At 35.7% G+C, this 26,109-nt stretch overlaps 1 protein-coding gene across 7 annotated transcripts in view; it reads right to left on the bottom strand.

Moving 5' to 3' along the window:
- Positions 1-26,109, bottom strand: part of EVI5 (ecotropic viral integration site 5) — a 74,029-nt gene that overhangs the window by 12,735 nt on the left and 35,185 nt on the right. For 6 of the 7 annotated variants that reach the window (XM_039352277.1, XM_039352279.1, XM_039352280.1 and 3 more), the window contains 7 exons: positions 25,659-25,805; positions 19,936-20,070; positions 18,250-18,390; positions 17,639-17,797; positions 9,282-9,428; positions 7,253-7,348; positions 3,337-3,432 (listed from right to left, as the gene is read on the bottom strand). In XM_039352277.1, coding sequence (XP_039208211.1) covers positions 3,337-3,432; positions 7,253-7,348; positions 9,282-9,428; positions 17,639-17,797; positions 18,250-18,390; positions 19,936-20,070; positions 25,659-25,805 — 921 coding nt within the window. The remainder of the gene's footprint in view (positions 1-3,336; positions 3,433-7,252; positions 7,349-9,281; positions 9,429-17,638; positions 17,798-18,249; positions 18,391-19,935; positions 20,071-25,658; positions 25,806-26,109) is intronic. The other variant, XM_039352276.1, reaches the window with a different exon arrangement.

The raw sequence follows: 26,109 nt of genomic DNA, 5'->3' as shown, positions 1-26,109 counted from the left end.
TTGAGTGCCTGCCAAATTGACCTGCATTTATAGCTGCTTGCAGTATCCTGTGGTCCTGTGACCGTGGTTTACAATTTTTTTTTTTTGCTGAAGAACAACATTTATTTTTGTTTTCAGCAAAAATGCCCCAAAGCAAACAATGGGTTTGCTTAACATGCGTGGAGTTCACTTAACAAACCACGGATTTGGTTAATAAACAAGGTGATTCAATTAAAGACTGCCACAAAAAAGATCATAAAACCAGGGCAGACACATGATGCCCTGCTTTTATGACCATCATTACAACTGTAATGGGCAGGCTCCGTCTTAGGCTGAGGACTACCTGTATATTAATTTCATATTTTTTTATATAGAAAAGTACCTCTTTTAAAAAGAGACTAACAATACTTGAAATTGAGGAACATGTAAAACAGAAGGCAGAAATAAGTTATACAAAGCAATGGCACAGAATAAAAATATCTGTTCTAATAGAGGAGATGGTTGGCATTACAAATCAGATATGGTGTTGCTGCTGGGTTTACTGCATAGAAGCCAGCTGCTATTACCATATAGAGAAATTATTGCCTGAGAATAAAAAAAGGAGAGAATCTAAAAACACTTCATAATGCAATGGTCACACACAACCTGCAAATCCAGATTTTTTTCTTCATTCTATAACTGGAAACCACTATTTCTTCCTTCTCCTTCCCAAGAAACTTTGTGGTCTGCCGATGTAGCCTTATCAATTCTAATCTTATATACCACTCCTCTAATCTACATGACACATTTGTTCCTTGGAGTATCCAACAGGAAGCCAAAACAACTGTTCAGGAATGCAGAATATATGTAAATGGCACTAACTCTAATTAAAGCAACTGATAAAATAAGGAAACAGTACAAAAGAGAGAATAATAATAAATATATCTGGAGTTTGGACTCCATCTTTTCAAGCGCCAACTGAATCAACATATCTTCCTTTTTGTATCAAGCTGAATCAGGTTAACGTTTATGCGAGTTAGCAGCATATATTTACAGGCCCAAAAATGACTGCCCAGGAATAGATGCAGGCCATTAAACTAATCCTTTTAGAAAGTCGCTTTGCAAAGATTCTCAACTAACAAAATGCAGGCACTGTGGTTTATGTTATAGTACAAGATGTAGTTTGATATATTGCGGCATTTACTGAATGCTGGAAAAGCAAGCAACATAAGTTTGTTTCGTTTCAAATCCATAGATATTTCAGTTAATTTATATATCTCTGTTGCATTCATGCCTCAGCAGGTGGTAACATCTGGCTGGCCTTGGCTAACTTCAATATACCAGTAAGATGAGGCCTGACAACACTTACAGATGGGAGATGACTGTTATTTGTTTCAATTCTAACTACTATTGTCTTGTAAGGCAGTCCTAATATATTCCTCCTTCAGGAATACTGACTTGAACAGATGCAGTTTTCTGAAATGGATAATATACTGTTTAAACATTTGCTTGTCTTTACCCAGAGTTTTGATGAAGTCTTTACTGCTATCTAACGTTACTTTGTACGTATTAACACCCAATTTGCTAAGTTAGCTGCTATAACAATGACTTTAAAGTTAACGATTATGTTTCCAATCCCTTTCTCAAGGAGAAACATTTGAGGTGCATACATACAGACTTACACTAGAAAAGCTCATATTTATTTTCCATACCATTACATAATCATCTATGAATATCAACCTGGTTCCTGTATCTGCAAAAAATTGTAGTCATTTTGTGTATCTTAAAGGAAGATGACAAATGAGATATCTATGAATGTTTTGAAAAGCATGGCCAAAGTTGGAGAAATGAAGGAAATAATTGTTTTCTTTCTATAATGGTACCTCGGTATTCGTTAATTGGTTCTGGGAGGTGCGATGAGTACTAAAAACAATGAGTACCAAACAAACCAAGTGACTTACTACGTGATCCTTTATTTTGGCTGGGAAGAACTTTCTGTCTGTCCCTCTTTCTATATCAGCGACCTTGCCAGCACGGCTGACTTCCTGTTTGCCCTCTGCAGCTGTCCCCCATTACTTTTTGCAGTGATCTTCCCAGCATGGCTGACTTCCTCTTTGCTCTCTGTGGCTGTCCCCCTCTTCCTACTGCAGTGCGCCGAATACCAATTGAACGACAAGTACTGGGACAATATTTTCATGTCAAAAGGCGTTGAGTACCAAATTCGACAAGTTTTGAAGCAGTCAAGTACCAAGGTACCACTGTATTGATTACTCAGAAATTTAGATACATCATTCTATGAATAAGACCTCTGTATTGATGAAATCCTGTTTTCATACCACATTCAGCAAACATAATATATTTACTTAAGTCGCACTTAATCTATAAAATCTGGTTTTCACTGAACTAAAATTTTGTGAAGATTTACTATTAGAGGAATTAAATCCATATGAAAGAAACTGTTATGTCAAGCTGCAAGGTTCCCTCATATTACATCTTATTATTAAAGTAATTTCTAAAGACAATCCATATATGTCTATCTCTTCACAAAAGGTCGGGCTGCTACACGTACAATATCCTAGAATCACTTGCCACATTTGCCTGGGAAAGGTAAACGCCACCCTCACCGTTTTGGGGGTTTTACAAAGGGACCGTGCGGAGTGGAACGTGTCCGGTGCCAACGCCCCACTTCCTTGCAAAATGCATGTGGGACGCAGGAAAAAGCCCCCTCGGTGGGGGAGAGGAGGAGAAGCGCTTTTAATTCCATGTGTTCTTTCTTCTTTTTCTCCCTCCCCACCCATTTCTTGCGTGGCTTTGAATGGGCGATTATTTCTGAATTCTAGCTTTGTCCCTAGCTTTGGAAACGGCTCGCCGAAAGCTTTATAAGCGGTGTCTCGGTTCCTAAGACCATCGGAAATATGTGTTTTTAAGACTTAAATTCAAATGTCCATACTTTTCAACATTTTATTGGTGCATTAGTTAAATATTTCCAGTTGACTAAAATGATCCTATCAATTAAACTGAAAGTAGCACTTATCATATACTTCTATGAATTTTGCTCTCAGAAAGAGGACAATTTTAAAACCAAGTTTTAAAAGTCAGCTGCCACGGTGTTATTGATGAAAAAACATTAAAAGTCTAAAGAAGCTGTACAGAATTCTTACAAATAAGTGCAAGCCTAATCAAGTTAATTTTATCAAAAAGACATTTCCTCATATGTTGCAAAGCAAAATTATCCATGTTTAGTATTTTCTTCTGACTAAATGAAAAATGTAATAATTCTGAAGGAACAAGTCACTTGGAGTCAGCAAAAAGAAGAAAACAAAAGTACAAGCTCAAGTTTCAGAAAATGAATTTAAGTGAGCAAAAATGATAACTTACCTCATGATTCAACTCTGCAATCTGATCTTTCAGTTCTCTAATATACTGAGTAGAGTCGGAATTATTAAGTTGGCCTTGAATTTTCCCCTCTTCTTTCTGGAAAAGGAGATAAGTACATGCATCAGATCCAAAACTTTTATTGGCAAGTTTGATTTAATACAGTATTTTCCAAAGTGGATTCAGAGCTTTCCACAGGCACATTAGAGATTTGTTACAGTTCTAATGATTAGTGCCAATGCAATTATTTAGAAAATTCAAAGATTAGTGTTTTAATTCATAGTACATTTCAATGGCTGATAAAATGTCAACTGAAACTGAGTGCATGGAAGCAACAGTTTTAATTCTTATATGTGAAAATCTACTGTAACAAGACTCACATATTCCCTAAACAGGCAGGTGTCAGCCAGCTATATATGATTAGCCTTCCATACAAATGATTAAATGGGTAGCTATACATTGTTGCAATTTAGTTTTCCTGTTGCCATTTCATTAACTGAGACAGACAAAAATTATGAGCTAAGTATACCCCACAAAGTATGGCTTTCTATATGGATCTGACTCCTATGTAGTAAATATTTGCATTCCAAACCATATCTGATTAGATTTACTGCAAATAATACGAAATGAAGTCAGAATAAGCCAGTCAGCATAAGTAGAATCCAAATACATCCCATTGAATTAAGAAGAAAATGATGAATAAGTGTTAGGTTTACAAAGAAGTATATTCTCAACAGGAAACACAATACTAAAATTACAGTATTATTAAAGATAACTCAAAGATAATGTTTCAAAAGGACATGTTCACCAATTTATGGAAGCCACACAAACCTAAAAACTAAAGCAAGTGTTATCTCATGTAAGTCCTAGTTACAAAGTTTTTCACAAAACATTCATACTTGAATATGACACTCCGAACTAATATGTCTAGCAGTACTAAGATGGCACTCAGCATACCGGCAGTAATTACTGGAAAATCAATAGTAACCCCTTGAAACATTCCAAATGTTTATTAACTTAAAATAGTTCATAAAGATTGGCTAAAATCCTGATACATCTACAGATAGATACATATATGTACACACTCTTCTTCTGAAATAGCAATTACAATAAAAATAGTACCCCCAAAAAATTTCTCATTTAATTAAAAATACAATAGAGATCGAAAGCAATTATCCTTTTAGTAATGTATGCAAATTCTCTCACAATGTTACTGATGTTAGGCTAAAAATGAAATGACAATGGACAATCACCAATGGAGAATCCTGGCTTTTTCTAAAAACTCTGGGGTGCCTGGCAAATCCAAACACATTTAATTAAATTATTGATTGCTACATTCATTATTGCAAAATGTTAGCAGATTAACATTTGAATTCCAATTCTTTTCCCCTCCATTTTTATTGGTTTTTATTCTTGGCTTAACTTTTTAAAAACTTTTTAATGTAGGTAGATAGGTAGATAGATACTTCCATTACTCCTGGAATATAATAGGCTTTTCTTATGCTGCATTCTATTTTATACTTCTGTTATGTTTCAGGTATGAAAAAAATTATTTGGGGACGGGAGGGAAACATATTATGGATATTTGAAATAGCCTGCCCTAACCCCTCACTGCCTCCTTAATTTTTACTACAGAGCAATGACATTTTGTACTGAAAAACTAATTAAGTTTATTCATCAGGGCAGTTGTGGGAGATTTGTGGCCTTTTTGTGACTATGATGATTCATTCTGTACTTTCACAAAAAAAAAAAAAAAAAAAAAAAAAAAAACACATCATGCTGCTAGAGAATGTTAAAAGTTTCCTGTAATAGTGAAAATGGAAATTCTGTTTTTAGACATACAAGTCATTTAAAATGACTTTTTGTGAGGCTTATAATATTAAAAAAAGATCCACATTATCTCTGGAGGAAGCACTAGGGGCAAACACCATGGGTGTCAGTATGTCATGTGATAATGTCATGTGTATAAATGTAAAATGTGCATGATGATGTCACTGCAGAGGTTTCCATGGTTTGCTGCTTTTACCAAGGAAGATTCCATGAAACTTAACAACATATTTTGTAGAATGACTTATTGTTGGCAATAAATAATCATTAATTGCTGAATGATTTTTTTGAAGTTATTAATGTTTCATAATATTCTTCATCCAGAAGAAAATAGATTTCTCAGTTAAATATTAATATTTTCTAATGTCAAGGGCAAAAATATCATATCGTCAAATATGGGGAACATGGGCACTAATCATCAGCATTAACCGTTAACATATAATCCACCTTCTGATAAAAATATTTATTCATGTAAAAGTGATTAGACTGAGATCCTAACACAGGTTTAAATGCTTTCGGACGGGCTAAAGATCTATAAAGCAGAAGAACCAGTTTGGTCTAGTGGTTAAGGCAAAAGCCTAGAAACTGGGAGACTGTGAGTTCTAATCTTACCTTAGGCATGAAAGCCAGCTGGGTGATCTTGGGCAAATCACTCTCTCTCAGCCCAACTCACCTCACAGTATTGTTGTTGTGAGGAAAATAGAAGAAATGTGTGTGGGATATATTTGGTGCCTTGAATTATTTGTAAAAATAATAAAGGTAGGATACCAACAAACGAACATAAAAAAGAATGTTGAGAATTCTGGTGGAATTCATCAGAATAAATGAAAGGAATGTGTCAACCAAATATAAGAATATGTGTTATTTTGGAAAAGTGCTTTTTATTTCCTTGACAGTGGCCCCAAACTGTGATTTCATCTAGGAACTGGCATGTCAAGTAATTTTACTTATAATGTGGGTGTAGCAATAATCAAACACCTGTACATGTTTAATGCCAAATGCATCTTACACACGCACCAAAGCATTTCACAGAAAACTGTAAAATAGCTTACTGTTGTGGCCAACTCTGACTTGGAAGGGAAATTCCTAAATTCTTAAATTAAGAGTTATCCTGAAGCCGAAAAGCACAGCCTGATTCATAACTGATCCATCAATAAACTAATCAGCCTTAAAAGAGAAGGGCCTAGGTAAAAAATGTATTATGGTTACTTTGAACAATGGGATACTTTAAACACAGAACTTCACAGAAAGTTCATTTTTCTGGTATTATTTACTGCTATATTATTATTGTATTACTATCTTGTAATCAAATGCTTTATTTAAGGGTTAGTTTCATAATTTCTTTGAGCAGCACAACATAGCTCAGCAAATCAAGTCCATTTAGTATGAACTGTCTGCTTATAAATATTTTAAACTGGACAGTTATGCTTCCTAATCCAGGAAGTGGTTGCAATGCACTCACACAGTTGTGCTTATCTCAATTCCACAGGCTTGTACAAAGTCTGAGCAAATGTATATTCCCATCTTGTACTACAAAACTCAACTAATGACTCAATCCAAAAACAGATTTAATTTTAAAAATTAATCATGAGGCCACAAAAAGCTTTCCATCGGTGCCCCAAAGAGTACACATATAAACTTTTTTAAAAACAAAGTTCTGGGGTAGAAGCGAGGTATAATCACTATAAACCACAGCTATTATGGGTGAAGCACAGTAATGATATTCACACATGATGGGAAAATTAGGGTTAATATATTTGAGCTGAGACTGAGAAGGTGTGCATAAGCACCAGATGGCAGAAGAAACATACATACTATAACTATCCATCTCTCTGCTCCCACGTAGTGATCATTCAGCAATATATATGGTCATAAGGAACAACTCCAGTGTTTAATCTTATACATGGGTAGGCTATTTTCCAATCAAAATTGCTATTAATCAGGGATACGGTTGCTGTTTCTCCAGAAGTTTAGTAGATGGTTTGCAAAAAAAAAGTTCTAAATTTATAGTTCCATAAACCAATGTCTATGTTGAGCATTTTAACTTAAAACTGAAGGGAAGTTACAAAAGAGGAATTGTTTTCATTCTTACCTGGATTTCTAGTTCTGCAATATGCTGCTGGAGCTCTGCCACAGCTGCTATGCTGTCAGCCTCTCGGAGTCTTACAGCCATCACTTCTTCTTTATTCTAGGTAAAAGAAGTGATAAGTGACAAGCTGCGTCACACTGAAGAAAAGTGGATGTAGAAGACAAATGGATGGACTTTTATATTAAAGACATTCTACAGTTACCATAAGCAATTGGATTATTATGAACATTCTCTCTATAAAAATGATCAGCTTACAGCGTAATGATAATGATAATAATGATAATAATAATAATAGTTGGAAGGTACCTTGGAGGTCATTAGTCCAACCCCGTGCTCAGGCAGGAAACCCTATACATTTCAGACCAATGACTTATGACCACAAATGTGGCCAGAATTTCCATCGCTAAGCAAGGCAGTTGTTAAACGAGCCACACCTGATTTTATGACCTTTTTTGTTAGGGTTGCAAAGCAAATTACCACACTTGTTAAGTGAATCGTGAGATCTTTCAGCAAATGTGGCTTTCCCCATTGACTATCATGTTGGAAACTGAGAGGTAAGGTTGCAAACAAGGATAACACATCCACAGATTGCAGCAACTGTTGTAAATACACACTGGTTGGCAAGTCCCCAAACTTTGCTCACATGACTCTGGAGATGCCGCAATGGTTGTAATTGCAAGGACAGTTTTTCAGTGCCTTTGTAACTTTGAATGGTTGCTAAACAAAAGGTTGTAAGTTGTGGACTATGTGCATATTAATTTTTCTCAGGATTATATTTTCTCAAATATGAAATAGATTCTTAGTACTGAGAAAACAGACTCGGCCCACTTTAGTGACCCCACTGATTTGTCCATTCTAGCTCTTGACCATGTCACCAATTAAAAAAAAAACTGTAGTCTTTGGCTACTCTAAAGCTGACTGGCTTTGTTATAAACCATAATCAGCACCAGAATACTAAAATGAATCACAATTGTACCTTCCTTCCCACAATCTGTGCCCTCCTTCCCCATGAGCCCAACTAGATAAACATCTGTCGCATATCTGACCACTAGGCTTTCTTCCCTCAGCAAATAATAAACAGGAAGAGATTCTGATGGGGACCAAAGCAGAAATAAGCGGTTAACACACAGAGACCACCATTTTAACTAGATCAGACTCAATGCTAATTATTTATGGAAAAAACCAGATGCATAGATACTTATAGTTTGACCCAAATGTTGTTCTATAAAAGTTGTCCACAATTTGAAAGCAATATCTATTGCAGAATTCCTACAAGTTGAACTGTCTAAACACAAGAACAATGCTAATTCAAGAAAACATTGCTAAGCAGGGAAGCAACTTCTACCTATCCCCTCCATTTCTGAAATGTGTATCAACAGGAATTTTATCTCCTGTCTTACCAATCCTTTAATGTTTTTCTCATGTGCATGTTAACATACAAGAATAACAATAAAACCCAAACCCAAATAATTGACACAGACTGTTGGTTTAGCATTTGGTCAGATCTAACAACACAGCAAACACATCTTAAAGGTAAACAAATGTATGGGATACATATACAAACAATAAATATCACAATATACTCTATTTAATCAAAACCTGATTATATGCATGGTACAGAAAAGTTGCAACATTTTCCCAAAGCCCTGAGAAGGAAAATGTCTGATCTTCTTTATGAAATAAACCCAGTACTTTAAATTAGTACTCTAATTATTGAAAACTTATCGAGGAGGTTGTATAGAGCATCTTGGTACACTTCCTAGAAAGCTATATAATGTACGTATAACGTAAATGTGTAAAATCTTGATAAGACACACGATTCTCTAAAATTAAAAAAATTCATCTAATGTACAAATGATATCCTATTTGAGAACTAAATACCACCCAACATTAATGATAATTAAGCATTAAATCTACCATTCTTCCTGAAAAAGATGTCAAGTAATACTAATGCAATTAACATGGATATTTTTTTTTTAGTCTACAAATACAATATGCAATACAATACAGTTCGTTTATCCATTGTCCCTACCTTGCATTCAATCTCCGCTTGCTTTCGTTTTGATTCAGTTAACTGTGCCAGGAGCCCTTTGTTTTGTGCAGACAAATACTGGACCTTTCCTTGCAGGTTTGTGATCTCTTTCTCAGCCCTCTGTAAATGATTGCTATTGATCTGGTTCTGATGAAGAACGAGGCAAATGAATATGAGTTGCCATCCAGACAATATAACGCTTTGAAATGGAGTATAAATTAATAATGAACACAGAGCCTGGAGGTAACAGAGATCAAGGCTCAAAAATAATGCTTTTAAACTCTACAGGCAAATCTGAATTACCGTAAAAACATCTTAAATGAGCCCTCCTTCCAAACACAGTTCAAAATTGCCTGCCTACGAGCAGGATATATTTCCAAAACTAACATTCTAGAAGGTTCTAAGCACCTGGGGCCACAAAGCTCAGCCTATTGTTTTTCCACATGAAGCTCTTACTGTGTTTTCCTGAAAATAAGACCTGGTCTTATATATATATATATATTTGCTTCCAAAAGAGGCACTAGGTCTTATTTTTGGGGATGTGTTATTCCCCCCCCCCCCGTCATCTACCTCGCTTCTCGGCGGCAGCATCAATAGCCCCGTTCAGCAGGAGCCCGCATGGCTATTGGCCCACTTCTGCAGCTGCTTGTAGCAGGAGGCCATGTGGCCTGCTGCACCATGCCACCATGAAGCGAGGCAGGTGGAGGAGAGGGTGGAGCTGCCCCAAGCACCCCATAGGCGCCCAAACACTTTTCGCCCAGAGGGAGAATGGAAATTTCGTCTGCTTGAAAATGGGGCACTTGGGAGCGGGGCTAATTGCTCTGTTTTCAAGCACCCCATTTTCAAGCAGACGAAGCTTTCTATCTGTCATTTCTCCATCCGGGCAAAAAGTGTTTGGGCGCCTATGGGCCATTTGGAAACGGATCACTCTGTTTCCAAATGTCCCATAGGCACCCAAACACTTTCCCCCCGGACGAGAAATGACAGAGACTGGAAGCTTCATCTGCTTGAAATTGGGGCACTTGGTGATGGACGAATGGCTCAGTTTCTAAGCACTCCATTCACAAGCAGACAAAGCTTCCAGTCTCTCTCTGGGCAAAAAATGCGCAGCACGTCTGGATCGCCTATCTACCCCCCTGCCTCCGCACTCAAACTTACCTGCTGTGCCAAGGGGCTGGCGGACTGAGGCTGCCAGACATCGCGCACTCGCCACTGCTTGTGCTGGCCACGCCCATCCCCCTGAGCTTATTTTTGGGTAGGACTTATATTAGGCCCACCCCAAAAAATCAGGCTAGGGCTTATTTTTGGGAAAACACAGTAATACAATAGCAGCTGATCAAACACCCAAATCTGGAATATCGCATAGTGATGGTATGGACTTGAATACTTGACCCAAAAAGTTGAAGAAAGCCAAACTAATCAAATTAGCAGTAAAACCAGGTTTTATATGGTTGAAAATGATATAATTTCTCTTAGGTTCATGCTGCCATCACCCCAAAGGAAAAACTAGAGTTCTTATATTCATGTCATCTTCTAAGATGTTGTTTTATAATGTTGTTTTGGTACGGAAGCTTGTTTTTAATCTCTTATTAAAGCAAAAGACCAGTTGTTTCTAAACAACGAAAACTTTAATCATAATACTGCAACAACAAATAACATGGGATTAATGAGATAACGTGGGATGTATATTGCTTCATGTCTATTTACAAAATCATAATTTACTTTCTTGCAAGGGCCATTTTTCAATATATACTGTCTCTTTTCCCCCTATAGATGTTGGGTCCCAAGGACCAGGAACGACACATGGAATTAGAGATAGTCCTTGATTTACGACTGGAATTGAGTCCAAAATGTCTACTGCTAAACAAAACAGTTAAGTGAACTTTACCCCATTTAACAACCCTCTTGGCATAATTGTTAAGCGAATCACTGCAGTTGTTAAGTTAGTAATATGGTTGTTAAGTGAATCTGGCTTCCCCATTGGTTCTGCTTATCAGAAGGTTGCAAAAGGTGATCACATGAGCCTGGGATACTGCAACCGTCATAAATATATTCCAATTGCCAAGCAGCCAAATTTTGATCACATGACCATGGGGATGCTGCAGTGGCCATAAGTATGAAAAACAATCATAAGTCACTTTGGTCACTACATTTGTAGTGACTACCTGTACTTAAGAATAGTTTCCTTTACTGTTCTTCACTTCTAGAGAGAATCTTGCTAGACCAGTGGTTCTCAACCTGTGGGTCGAGACCCCATTTGGGGTCAAACGACCATTTCACGGGGATCGCCAAACAAGACTGTCCACCATTTCTCCCCCTTTTTGGGGGCCACACCCCTGGCACCCAGTGATGTATAAGTGGTTGGGGGTCACCACAACATGGGGAACTGTATTATGGGGTCGCGGCATTAGAAAGGTTGAGAACCACTGTGCAAAATCACAGATATACTGTGAGAAAAGCTACGGGGGGGGCTGTTTTAACCCTATTCCTGCTAATCAATCTTTCCAGGATTTTCTGCCTCTTTACCCTCAGTAAAGCAGCCTTTCCTCCTGATACTCCAGACTACATTCCACCACAATAAACCACCTTTATTACCACTCTCCCTATTTTCACAGCTTTCTGCCTATATTTCCTTACAAGGAAGTATCCTTTTCTTATTTTACTATAGTATAACACAAGCTTTCATGAGCGCAGCTCACTTTTATCAGATGATGAAAGTTTATAACTCTTAATAAAATGCACTGATTTTATTAAGATCTACTATAAGATCCCTTCTGATTTTTTTGCCAATCTTTTCTAACCTGTTTCTTCTCCCATAATTTTTAGCAGAATGCAGTCATTTATCATTCTATCATGTATGCCCCCTTTTCTCCTGCAAGCTTAACCCTGATAAAGACAGTGTGTAAGTAAAAGACATTTTTCTACCCTAAAATATTAAATACATTCTATATACAGTATTTCCTGTTTGATGAAGCATTGGCCATCACATTTTTGTTTTAGCTTTTACTTTCATAGTTGCTGCTTTTGGGTTTTTCTTCCTTTTTTTTCTGTTAAGTGCTACACTACTATCAATTGCTGATTCTGGTTTAGCATTCGTCTTTCTGTTGAACATTTATGGCTTATTCTATCTTTCCTAACAAGGTGGGAAATGTCTATAGTTTCCTAGTCTCTATTCAATTGCAACTGCTTTCAGGCTTTTTTTTTTGTGAAAGCTTAAAGATCCATTCCAAGAATTGTTTTCAGAACCAGTTCAGCCCACCCTACACTCTTTTGAGGCTTCTTTGAAGCCCTATAATAGCACTTTTAGGTTGTTTTTCCCAGTTTTTCTTCATATGATTATGGAACTAAAGATAATGCTTCTCTTGACTGTATGAGGATTTTCCATTGTTCCTTATTTTTCAGATTCATCATTTCTTCCTTTGCAGTACTTTTCACTTTCTTAACAACTGGTCTTGATGGTTCTGCTTTGCCGGGCATTCTGCTTTCTTCACAGCAGTCATAAATTATTTCTTAGCTATTGCGTCACCTGAAGTTTTTACTAATGCCTCTATTACTATTTTTTCTACTGTTGTAGAATAGCAGTTCAAATTACAAACTCTTCTGTTTTATTTTTATCTTCTTTAGACTCATCTTTTTAGCATTCTTGCTTCTTCTACAACTCAGGTTTATACTATGCCTTTCTGCCTGCTTCTGGATCTTCTCTTTTTTTATTAGCTTCCCCAGATGACCTATCTATAATCAATTCTTTCTTAGCAGCAATGTTTTCTTCACTTTCTTCAATTTTATCACTTTTTTTAAATCCAGCTGTCTCATTTCCAGAATATACTGTACACTCTATGCTTTTTAGTAAGCCTCATAGATATAATCTTTTTTTCTTTTTCTACACTTTACTGGGGCTTTTGTTACTGATAAAAAGCTGACCCTTGCAACTTCAGAACCAGATCGTCAGTACTCCTAGAAAGATCCATCAGGTCTTTGAACGGTCGCTAAAGCAACTGATTGTAAGTTGAGGATTACTGATACTTGGTTCCATCTTGCAATCCAGGCTGATTATATTTTTTTCCCTGTGCTTAAATTCAGGGGTTTTTTTTCTCTGACTTACACTCTGGCATCACCTCCTCTTGAATTAGATGTAATCTAAACTCTTGCAATTTAGCAGATCTCTTAAAAGTTGGCAAAAATGTGTGCAGATCTTTTGCAGCCACATAAAAGATAAAGTGTTTCATTTGAATCTTAAACTGCAGTATTTCCTTTTCATGATATTGTGTTTTTTTTTATCAGTCAATTCCATCTGAAATGTACTTTTCTTTCATCTCCAATTCCCTAAGGCTATGTTGTTTTCTTAACATATTTATATATTTGAGGAGACCTGGCTGATTTGACAGATTTGACACTTGTGGGTTTTCTTGTTTTAATATGGGTTTGTTTATGTTTAACATGAAATTGGTATGGTAATCAGGAATAGTCTCCTATCTTCCCAGTGATTTCCTCATACTGAATATGGAATACATATTATGCAAGGCTTGCATAAGTAGGTTATTTATTGCTTATGCTTCTGAGAAAACAGAAATCTTATTTAAAAATATATGGAAAATATATTTAAATAATGTTTATTGGTTGATCTATAGATATATTGGAAGCACTTTTAAAATTAAAAGGTATCTTGGAGTTTATTCAATTGATAAAATATGGGAAAATTCCTAATCCAGATAACTATCTAATGGTATACATTTCTTATAGATTTATTGGCTCAATATTGTTTAAAATTAATCATTTAAATCTGGTAAACTTATTGACACCTTTTTATGGGGCTTACATAACACCAATTTTAAAGCCAGGTAACTAAATCTTGTGCAAGCTATATAGACTCTTCTTTTTAATTAATGTAAATATTAACTATTTTGTTGACTCAGAGATTGTAAACTTACCATCATTCACTCACACCAATCTGGATTTATCAAAAACAGACAAGTATCGGACAATTTATTTTTATGGCTATATGTTTTGGATATAGCTCAATATAAATTGGATTTTGCTGAATTAATATATTGGGAGGCTAGAAAAACGGTTGACATGATTCAGATTAATTTTATACAGCAAATTATTCCCAAGTATAGTTTTCTGTCTTCTTTTATCGAATAAATTGTAATGTATTAGTTGCAACCCATTGTACATTCCTCTATCAGTTGAATTACAGTATGGTACCCATTAGATTATCTACTTTTTTCAGTACTATTTGACAGTTCTTAAACCATTAGCAATCATTGTTATGTAGTTTTATGATATTACTGGCAAATATTCTGGTAATGGCAGATTCAGGGTGAAAATTATTTTTATAGGCTGATGATATTCTGGAAATTCTGGATATTTTTTTTCTACATCGGTACCTAATTTGATACAGGTGGTTCAGCAATTTAGAAAATATTCAGGCTAAATCCTTAATTGGGAAAAATCTAATTTCCTTCCTTTGGGATCTGATATATCAATAGATCTATGTAAGGACTACCTCTTGAAGAAAGGTTATAATTTATCAGAATTTAGTTTATCTTTGGACATTTATCATACATATTTGTGTGGAATGAAATATAATTAAGTATCTGCCTCCATGAGCTTTACTGGAAAGTTATTATGTTGTTGTTGTTGTTAATTGCGAAGTCGTGTCCAACCCATTGCGACCCCATGGACAATGTTCCTCCAGGTCTTCCTGTCCTCTACCATCTTCTGAAGTCGATTTAAGTTCATACCTACTGCTTCAGTGACTCCATCCAGCCATCTCATTCTCTGTCATCCCCTTCTTCTATTGCCCTCAATCTTTCCCAGCATTAGGCCCTTCTCCAGTGAGTCCTTCCTTCTCATTAGGTGGCCATCTCCATTTAAATTATGGCAATCACTTATATATAGAAAAATCTCTTTGACTTCCTGGCTTATGTTCAGTTAGACAGATTTGAGTCCTATTAAGATGTAGATTGGGTTGTGATATTAAGTCTTATGAATATTTAATTTTGTAAAAAAACCTAATTTTAAAATAGATAGTAAAAATGTTTTATTGCAAAGCATGGGCAGAATCTGGAATAATTATTTTAAATTATTTACTTTGTAACAACTATTTTAAGGATGCTCAATAATTACAGATAAGATCCTACTTAACTAATAATACAAATCAACCCATAATTTAAGCACTGAATTTCTCAGAAAGGATCACAAGTCTTGGTTGCTTCAAATAAGCTGACATGCTATCCTTTTTTGACTCAGTCTTAAAAATTTTATCAAAAATTGAAAAGCATATTTAAAGTTAAAATTACTGGTATTATGATTTATGGAATAAAGAGTCAGAAGAGCCAATAATGGAACTTCAGTGGTTCCAAATTAAAAAAAAAGTTTGCTTCTTTGGACAATGTTAAAATGAATTCAATGTATAATATGGCTACACCGAATTTGTGTAAGCTATTACAAGTCTATTGAACTATTCAATGAATGTATCTGAAAAGATAGACTACATTTTCTTTCTTGGCAGTTTAAGGAATTAGACTGCCAAATGCACCAACTCATTTGATTTGGTCATTTCCAGTTTTGGTTTTGTTCTGGAAAAATATTTTAATATATAAGTAGAAGTCTGGAAAAAGTTTTCAAGATAAAATATGTTAATTATTTTGAACCACATTCCGAAATTGTGGAAATTGACTGTAGAGTAGGCTTTACATAATTAACAAAAGTTATCCCCCCAAAATTGGGAAAATGGAAAAGCCTACCCCCAACCACCTATAATATAGCCATATCTAATCTGCATAACTGACCTGATCACTGTGGTTTAAATTTAGCTGCTGCTGATTAAAAGTTCACCTGTTTGAATAAACCATTATTTCTCATAAGCAAGACACAAAACAAAATGAAACAGTAAATTAATTGACATGTGGGTATATTATATTCATTAGGTTTTGCCGCTTTGGATTACATGTTTATACATATAATTCTAATAGCCTCAATGGGTATGTTATATTCATTAGGTTTTGCCGCTTTGGATTATATGCCTATACATATAATCTTAATAGCCTCAGCCAGCATAATCAATGTGAATGATTCCAGAAACTCATGAATTTCTGAAGAATTACAATATCTCCACAATTTGCCTATCCAGTTTACTTAAACACTTGATGCTGTGTGTGTGTGTGTGTGTGTGTGTGTGTGTATTTGTGTGCATTGCTTATATATGATCACACAGAACATCTATACCCCCTACTGGCTGAAAAGATTAGAAAAGCTGCTGTTTAAAGTGTATACGAATAAGAGACAGGATGGAAAGTCATGACTGGATTTAAATTCACATTGCAATACTATTTTATCATAAAGTTGCTCGGTGTTATTCTTTTCTTACATTCTGCATCTTCAATAATTGCTTTTTACTGTTATAATATACTAGACCCTATTAGACAAAACTAAACAATCTAACAAAAAGCTAAATATTTCAATTTAAAACATACATTTACAATGTGTGTTTTCTGGATAAACACATATAGATAAAACATAATGCCCATATTGGGGATGAGGGGGGGAAAAATCTTCCAAGGCAATATCAATATAGTATTATCCAGACTCAGGTTTCATAAGGCAGTATATAAATTTTCGAGTTTTCATAAACTCTTCATAAAGCAAGATAAAATAAATACAGTCTGCATTTAAGTTATATCTGCCCTTAGAATGTAGGGTAGATTACAGAGAAGAAAAATGGGTTTTATTAAGGTTCCAGAGTGTACTAGAATTCTTCAAAAGAAAAAAAGAAGCAAAGATTTGTTGATACCCATCTCATGTGATATATCCAGAAATGGAAGACTAATGATTACAGGTAGTCCTCAACTTATAACAATTTGTTTAGTGACCATTTGAAGTTACAACAGCACTGAAAAAAATGATTTATGAGTTTTTCACATGACCGTTGCAGCATCCCCATGGTAACATGATCAAAATTCAGATCTTTGGCAACTGATTCATATTTACGATGGTTGCTGTGTCCTGGGGTCATGTGATCCCCTTTTGTGACCTTCTGACAAGCCAAGTTAATGGGGAAGCCAGATTCACTTAACAACTGCAGAGATTCACTTAATAATTGTGGCAAGAAAGGTCATAAGATGGAGCCAAATTCACTTCACAAATGTCTCATTCACCGACAGAAATTTTGGGCTCAATTGTGGTCTTAAGTCGAGAACTACCTGTATTTGTTTTTGTCCTCCTATCCAACCTTAAGAAATTTCTATTTTATGTGAGGGGGAAAAAGGGAACATAACCCAGAATCACGCAATGAACACCACAGATGGATGGAACACCAGATATTCAATATTTTTTTGAGTTACTATGTTTCTTACCTGAGTTTCCATTTCCATCATCCTTTGTTTTATTTCTTTTAACTCTGCTTGAGTTTCTGCTTCTCGCAGCCTGACTGTCATTAGCTCATCTTGAAGTTCATTTACAGTATTTTTTTTCGGTGGGTCTTTCCATCTTCCAGAAGTGCGAATTAGATGACGCTAAAAACATGGCTATGTCTTAATATACTTTCATAGATTTTGTTAATTTATCCCACAGTGTAATATTTAGCACTGCTGCAATGCCCAAGAGTTATTTTTCAAATTTTTACATTTCAGCAATAAAATAATATAAGCTAACGTACGGCTTTAATTTCGCTCACTGTTGTTCCCACCAAACTATATTCAACAACAGTTCCTTCTGAGGAAACACATTTCAGAGTAGGCTGGAAGACCCTCTGCCTTTCACCCAGCAGATTTAAAACCATATCTGCTTTAAGAAAAAAAAACCCATAAACTCTTGTTTGCTAAAAGCAAGAGCTCAAAATGAATGTTAGGCTCTCCCAGCCATGACACAGGGTTCATTTACTAACTCATTTACGCTTTTTGCACGGACTCCACCATGCACAATTTACTGCCGAACTGATTTAGGAACTGAGTGTTTATAGAATTACCTGCCAGTGTTCCTCCAAATCTTTAACTTGTTGCCGAAGTTCTTTTAAACCCATAAGAGCTTCTGCTTCTCTTAATTTCACTGCAATCAATTCTTCTTGAAGTCTAGCAATGTTATTCTCATCAGGAAAAGAGCTATTCCTCTGCAAAAAATGACAAAAGGCACAATATTGGTACGACATCTACATCTTGCAACTACAGGGTAATTTACTAGCAGATATGTTCTAAGAATTCAGAATATAAAAATCATTCCTCCTCCTTAAATAGGGAAACTTTTCTTTTGGAAGGAGCGTGTTAGCGTGTTACTTATTTCTTCCCTATGATGATTAAAGAACTGTAATGATGACAACACAAAAGTTGTAAAGAAGACAGTACCTCTTTGGCTGACCTTATCTGGGCTCAGAAGTACTGAGTGGGAGAACACCAAGGGTATATAGGCTAGGCTGGGAAGTTGAAAAGACAACCCAGGAGAAAGTAACACCAAACCATTCCCACATTGAGTCATTGTAGCAAGGTGGTCACAGTGTTGAATCGGGAGACCTAGATCCCAGAGGAGACCTAGATGAGTCCACCCTCAGCCCCAAGAGCTGTCTGAGTGGCTTGAGCCAGTCATCTTCTCATCTTCTCAATGTATTTTACAGACGTGTTGTTCTGGAGGAAAATAGGAGAGAGCAGTATGTACAGTGCTATGAGCTCCTCAATGAAAGGTGGAGCATGAATCAAATAAATCAAGCAAGCAAGCAAACTGCCAAGAAAACTATCTGGATCTTCCCATGAAGGCACCAGTAATGAGGGGCTGACCTTAATTTGAAGATGGCTTTTCTTTTTTTACTGTACCTTCAGCTATTATCTTCCAGCATACACAACAATTATGTCTGAACTGTAGGAAAATGGCAGTTAACCAAGACTCAAAGAAGATCATCACATCCAGTTCAGGATGCCATAAAAACATAAATTATGATACATTTGGGGTATTCAATTCAAAGATAGCTTGACTGCTTTTATATATAAAAAGAATAAAAAGTGACGAATCCTCCGGCTGCATTAGTAATTTATAGCAAGAAGTTCTATACAAAAGATTCTTCATATCTTGGGTGCATCAATAGAAGATTCACGCCATCTCCCAACAGCGGTATTGAAAAAAACTGAATGCACAATAATGTGCATGATGCTAAACATAGTGCACAAATGGAAATATATGGATGAGATAGTCCTTCCATATCTTCAACTAAATCTAATTATGGACAACCAATCATTTCAGGGACAAACATTTCATTTTAAAGCCATAATTAAAACTGACCAATATTTATCATGCACCTTATATTCTATTCCATTTCAATGGAAAATAAATTTTCCAAAGCACCAACATGCAAATCAAGAAATGATAGTTGGAAATTAATCAAGGAGAGAAGCAACCTAGAACTAAGGAGAAATTTCCTCATGGTGAGAGCAATCAATCAGTGGAATAGCTTGCCTTCAAAAGTTGTATGTGCTCCATCACAGAAGGCTTTCACAGAGACTGGACAACCATTTTTCTGAAATGATAGGGTCTCCTGCTTAAGTAGGGGATTGGACTAGAAGGCTTCCAAGGTTCCTTCCAATTCTATTATTCTATGTTATGCAACATATGTAACGATCAAAGGATTTGGAAAACTTTGATTCTACAGAGCTTTTGTAGTTTGACTTGCCTTTTCCATCTCAAGAATCTTATCTTGCATTTCCTTTAGGGCACTGTGTGATTCGGCTTCACTTAGTTTTGCTTCAATCAACTCTCTTTGCAACTGCAGCACAAAGTCTTCACTGTGGTGGGAGCTGCTCTTATGCTATAGAGCAAGTAAATCCAACATTGATGTTAACAGAAGGAAAGGAGATATCTTAAAATGTAAAATCATGCACACAATAAAGCAGACAAAAAGACTTTTTAAAAAACTGTAATATTTGAAATAGCAACGCTTTTTGTTGTTCAAACCTGCAGCATCACAACAAAGACAATGCTACTACTTTTGAAAGACCATTACCGTGTACACCTTCATTTTCTTTCAACTGTGATTTTTCCCTAACCCAAACATGTAATTACAATTAATTGTTTCTAAAAGCCGAAGGAAAACAGATCTAGTTTTCTTAAGGTCTAATAAAACTACTCAATTAGTCAGAAGTTTTAACGTTTTGTGGTAGTGCTAAAGTTTTGTTCCACTTGACTGACAAACCACCTAGTTCCAAAGATATAGTAGAATTATTTTAAGTCTAAAAAGTGTGTTTACTTCTCTTCTTAGCCACTAAGTCACTGTGTTTTTCCAATTACAGGCAGGCTGAGTCAGGCAGTCTGCAGCAACATGACTAACTCACTTTATTATGTGAAAAGCAGCTAGAGCCATTCCTTTCATTGCAGAAGATAAGGTAAAAAGATTTATGCACAGTGATCAAGAGTTGGTTAACAGATTTGTATCAGTGGCCATTATCAAATGCCACTGAGAGTCTATCGAGGAAATATGTGGCAATTGCCAAATAGCACTATGCACTATTGCCACAACTGCATTAAGGATTTCACCTTTGAGTGCAATTGCAGCCAGCAAATTACAGCAGCATCAAATGTACTCTCACATCCTGGTTGTCTTTATCTAAATGTCAACAGCATTCAATACATTGTCTTATATTTTAGCTGGCTGCAACTATGCAACTGCACAATGGATAATTGACCCTCTTTTTGACAAAACTTTGTCACTGTAATTTATTGCAAATATCACTCCTACCCATGCCTCTGGGCAGCTTACATTTTATAAAACATAACGCAATCCGTTAAATTACAAGGGGTGTTAAATACACTGGCCCAACAAGATTCCTGATGACAATTTCCTAATAGGCAAAAATCAATGATTCATTGACCTGGGAAAGAAAATACACATTATGGCATACACTTAAACCTGGAAAACTGAGACTCCCTTCTCTAAAAATTTAAGCTTTCTAAATGAAATATGAAAGGGAAGAGTTAATATCTCTAAGCCTCCAAAACAGTGGACTGTGTTCTGAAAACATATTTTATGCACACAGAGAACAGGACTTCGTAACTTACGAACTATGAATTCCATCAGGAGTCTGTGAAACTCAAAAATTTCAATTTCTTATTCAAATAAAAAAAGAATGAGCAGTTTCTCGTTTACCCTTGGGCAAGCTAATTTTTATTTGTGCAAGCTAAATTTATTTCAAGGTTTTAAGGAATTGGCCATTAATTTTTACATGAAGAATGAGAGGGTAGAATCTTATTTGTAAAGATTGTATTTATCTTTACTAGGGAAAGAAAATCAATTTCCAGTGCTATAAAATAAATCACGTAAGATATTTTGTGTATTATGCACAGTTTTCTGCAGTGGAAGCTCCCAGCTTTTAAAACATTCTCTAAAATTAGGAACCATTTGTAAGGAATATATGTTTTCAAAATATTGTTACAAATATTCACTTTAAATGAGGTCCAAGTGTATTTTTTTTGAGAGCAACTTATTTAAATTCAGTTTCATCATTTGACCTTTATGTTCAGTTATTCTCAACTGATAATATTTATTTGGAATACAATTAAAAAGTGTTGTTTTTTTTCTTTTTACAAAACAGAGTCCTCTTCCAAGAGCATCTGATTTAAAGCCACCAAGGTTTAAAAGTGACTTTAAAAAAGCCATTCATTATGGAAGTTTTTTTTTTTTAAAAAAATCCATAATTAATTATAGCATACAAAATACTTGCAGAACATTCAACATTATTTTGTATTTTATCTTAGCCTTTTTTTAGGGAGCAATGTCACATTTAAATACACTTAGTTAGAATGCAACTGATACAAAATTCTAAGTGAGGCCATAAGACAAGGCACCAATATAAAATATAAGATACTTGGAAAACAATCCTGCTTTTAAAACAATACACAATGATGGAATGACAGTGGACAGATTCTGGATAATGTTCATTATAAAGTTTTTCACTGAAAGAAAATTTCAGGTCACAGTACTTGAACTGAATATCAGCATCTGATTTAAAAATAGGGAAAGCTTTATATAGCATTCAGTTCTGTCTTGTGGCATCCATCCATTGTTTCTCACCATATTCTTCATGGCTCCCAAGTCAGTGCTAAAATCTTTTTTTTTTTTACCCTTTTTTAATTACGTCAACCGAAATGGATTTGTAATCCCTTATCTAGCCAATCACTCTAAGAGTCTATAATAATGGTGGTGAACCTATGGTATGAGTGCCAGAGGCGGCACTCAGAGCTGTCTCTGTGGGCACACGTGCCGTTGCCCCAGCCCTGCCTCCCCCACGGCCCTCTTCACACCAGCCCCCCAGGAGGAGAGTCGCCCCTAGGCACAGCTCGCCTGGAGCAGCGCGGCCAAGGACATGGCAGTGGGGACAAGACTCTGCCCTTGCGCCCCGTTGCAAACAGATGATGCTGTGGGGCACAGGTGGATGACGTAGCCGCGATGGTGCTACTGGGCCACCATGGCGATCTGCGGTGGGCCGTGGAGGTGGTGATTGGCCCTGCGGGTGGGTGGGGGCAGGGCAGTTTTTGGGCACTCGGTGACTAAAAGGTTTGCCATCACTGGTCTATAACTTGTCCAAGGCTATCCAATTTAATGATTTATACCGTATCTTATGACTGTCTCAGACAATTCCTAGAATCTATACACATGCCAAGCAATTTGGAATTCTTTTAAGGTAATACAAATCAATTGGGACTAGAATTTAGCATAAAGCACAGATACAGAATTAAGATGTGGAAAATATCACGCCTATCAAAATCCAAATTCAGAAGTAAAATTGGTTTTGTGTATATTAGACCCCTCAAAGAACTGGAATACTATTTCATATCATTTGAATTTGATCTTTTATTGCTACAGTTTGGATTGAATCACCAGAATTGTTAATATGATATTGGACTAATCCTGTTGTATCAATCAAGCATATGCTGTCCTTGGTTATATTTCCAGAATCTAGAATTTATCAATGCATTCAGTGAGAAGAGGAACTGTGATGATAAATCTACATCTTGTTAAAAGAATGGACTGTTAATATATCCTGTCAACACTAAAATAAGTATTTTTTTCCCATAAGGGGGCTAAGAACATTTTTTTGAAAAAATTGTTACAATTTTTATGAAGTTGTTCTGTTTATTATTTAATTTTAATATATTATATTGTTAATGAGTTATGTGCAATTTATATGTATATAATTTTTTCTATTTGTTTGGTATAACCTTTAAAAATTAACTTTCAAACGCAGACTATTTATATACCGGTATATGATAATTCCTTATTTTTCACTCCTATGGTGCATCTGCTACAAATTTTCTAGTGATAAAAATAAGTTTTAAAAATAAGAAAAAAAGATTTTAAAATTTTAGTATTCATATTAAAAAATGGCCATATGAAATTAAGCTTAAATAAAGTTTTGCCAAAAGAACAGTTATATTGAAAACTTTAGGCATCTATGTTTTAACAGAACTTCTAAATTATTGGTTGTGTTAAACTATTCCAGCAGCCTGAACTTATAACAGGTCAGAAAGTTATATAACAAAGATTAAAAGATGCTTGCATTTTTAAAAGAAGTTCCTAATGCTATTGATATTAAGTAGAATGTAATTATTTTTTTTTAAAAAAAAAACACTTTTATTAAATAATAAACCGAATAGTAGATTTTGCAAGTAGCAGGAATAATGATTAATGTAAGACAGTGATGGCGAAACTTTTAGAGACCGAGTGCCCAAACTGCAACCCAAAACCCACTTATGTATCGTCGGGTGCCGGGTGGGCGTGGTCCATTGGGTGGGTGTGGCCCATTGGGTGGGCATGGCTGCAGTGGTAACGGCAGACTGGATGGGACTAAAAAGCCAATCAATCAATTCCAACTTTGCGAGGTTTTTTTTTTCCCCTGCAAGAAGTTGAAATTGATTGATTGAACCTTTTTTTTTTTTTTGCAGATGGCGGCAGAGGCCTAAAGCAAAAAGGTTTTATAAAACCCAGCTAAAGGCCTAGGACTGGGGCGATGGTGCGCGTGCCCACTACTGATGTAAGAGATTCTACTGTACTATAGTATAAGAATTCTGAAAGTGCTTATAAACAAAACTTTATTATTAGAAATAACTTCTGAAAAGCCTTCTTCTATACTTGTAAAACTGTATTTATTTCCAGAAAGCTGTATTTTCTTTGTGGGTCCTACAACCCTCTGGGTTTGTAAGTTGTCACTAACAGAAAGTAACAACAGCTTTAATGCTATGTAGCATCCTCACCTGTTGCAATTTGCAATCACTGGTTGGAAGACATGAACCATGGCAGAGAGCTAGTCTCCACAATCTCTTTCTTTCATACATGAGCTAATCAAGAAGAATCTCTTTCACAGGTGAGCTAATCATCCATCTTTTCCACAGAATCCTTAAGATCCTAATCAAATCCTGTACTTCTGCTTTCTGTTATTAGTTCTGCTAGAATCTAACCACAGTAAAGATATTCTTGCCTCAAGGAAATGTTATTTTTCCTTATGCTTTCCTAACTCTGCACTATTATCATCCACAACCTTATCAACACAAGTAACAGGCTATAAGATACATCTTAGTATCAATTATTTGCTAATGAAGAAAACAGGTTTAGTAGGGTTTCACTGTTATTTTCTACACAGAAAGGCTGAAACCAATTCTAGATTGGAAAAATTATCCTCCAATGTTTTTCAAACAGTGCAGACACAATAAAAAGTGTCTATATATTCAGATACAAAACAACAATATTTTTGTTTTGCTGAAACCTATTTGATCCAAATTTGCACATGCAACATAACTAATACATTAAAAAAAACCTTCTACAATTGAGGTTCTAACTTTATCCATATAGGTGCCCTCCAAATGTGTCAGAGTCCCAAAATTGCTAGCTGGAAAGCTGGAAACTGCAGTCTATCATATTCGAAGGGCATTAACTTGATAAAAGTTAATAGTTTTTAATGTTAACTGTGGCACATTACATTGACAACTTAATGAAGCATATTCAAATGCTTTTATCATCCTCTCCTAAGTGCTTTTTAAATTTCACAAAAATCTGTCAAATTATGTATCTAGCCCCACAACACTGTGCGACTAGAAATAGAGAGAAATGTAAGCATCCTGTAATTACACTTTATAGTCACTTGCTTGCGTATACCAGATGTGATCATAAGCAAATATATTAGGAAGTTGTCTCATTAAAATCAATAGGTTTTGCTTTGGAGTAAATTAGATTCACATGGGATTCTTCACTCATTTTCAGTTTCGTTTTATCAAGGAAGATTCAACAATATTCAGTGAATTTGGAAGAACAGAATAGAACAGAACAGAAACCAAGCCATGATGAACAACAAATAAGCACAAGTGAAGGAGGAAGATCGGAGGAGATCAAGGTGCTATTAGCCTTACCCATTGTTGCTGTTGCTGGAGCTCTCTGATGGTATTCTCAGCTTGTTCTAGTTTAGTAATGGCCTCATCACTCTGTTGTTTGATGGTGGCCAACTCCCGTTTTGTAAAATAGTTTTCCTCAGCTTCTTGGGCCCTCGTCACTTGTCCCTTAGGACATAATTTTCTTTTTAAAGCAATTGGAAGATCGATCCGGGGAAGACCGAGAGTTTTTCATATTTATTCTGCCGTACGGTTAAGCGCTTACAAGTCGTCACATAATTGTTAACAGCCAATATATCAATTTAGTAAAGTAAAGCAGTTTAGTACTGCACCACCTTAAAATGTTTAGTATCCTTATGCAAGGTCAACTGGGTATCTGCATTCAGTCGACCTCTGTTCATGCATTTATTACCTCATTTGTGCATGCACACATCTGTTACAAATTCATAGTAATCTAGGGAATTAGTGGCAA

Source organism: Crotalus tigris, unplaced genomic scaffold (assembly GCF_016545835.1).
Source record: "Crotalus tigris isolate CLP2741 ecotype Arizona unplaced genomic scaffold, ASM1654583v1 scf7180000018419.1029430, whole genome shotgun sequence".
Lineage (NCBI taxonomy): Eukaryota > Metazoa > Chordata > Lepidosauria > Squamata > Viperidae > Crotalus > Crotalus tigris.
Note: the sequence above shows the minus strand (reverse complement) of the source record. Positions and strands in the feature narration are given on the sequence as shown.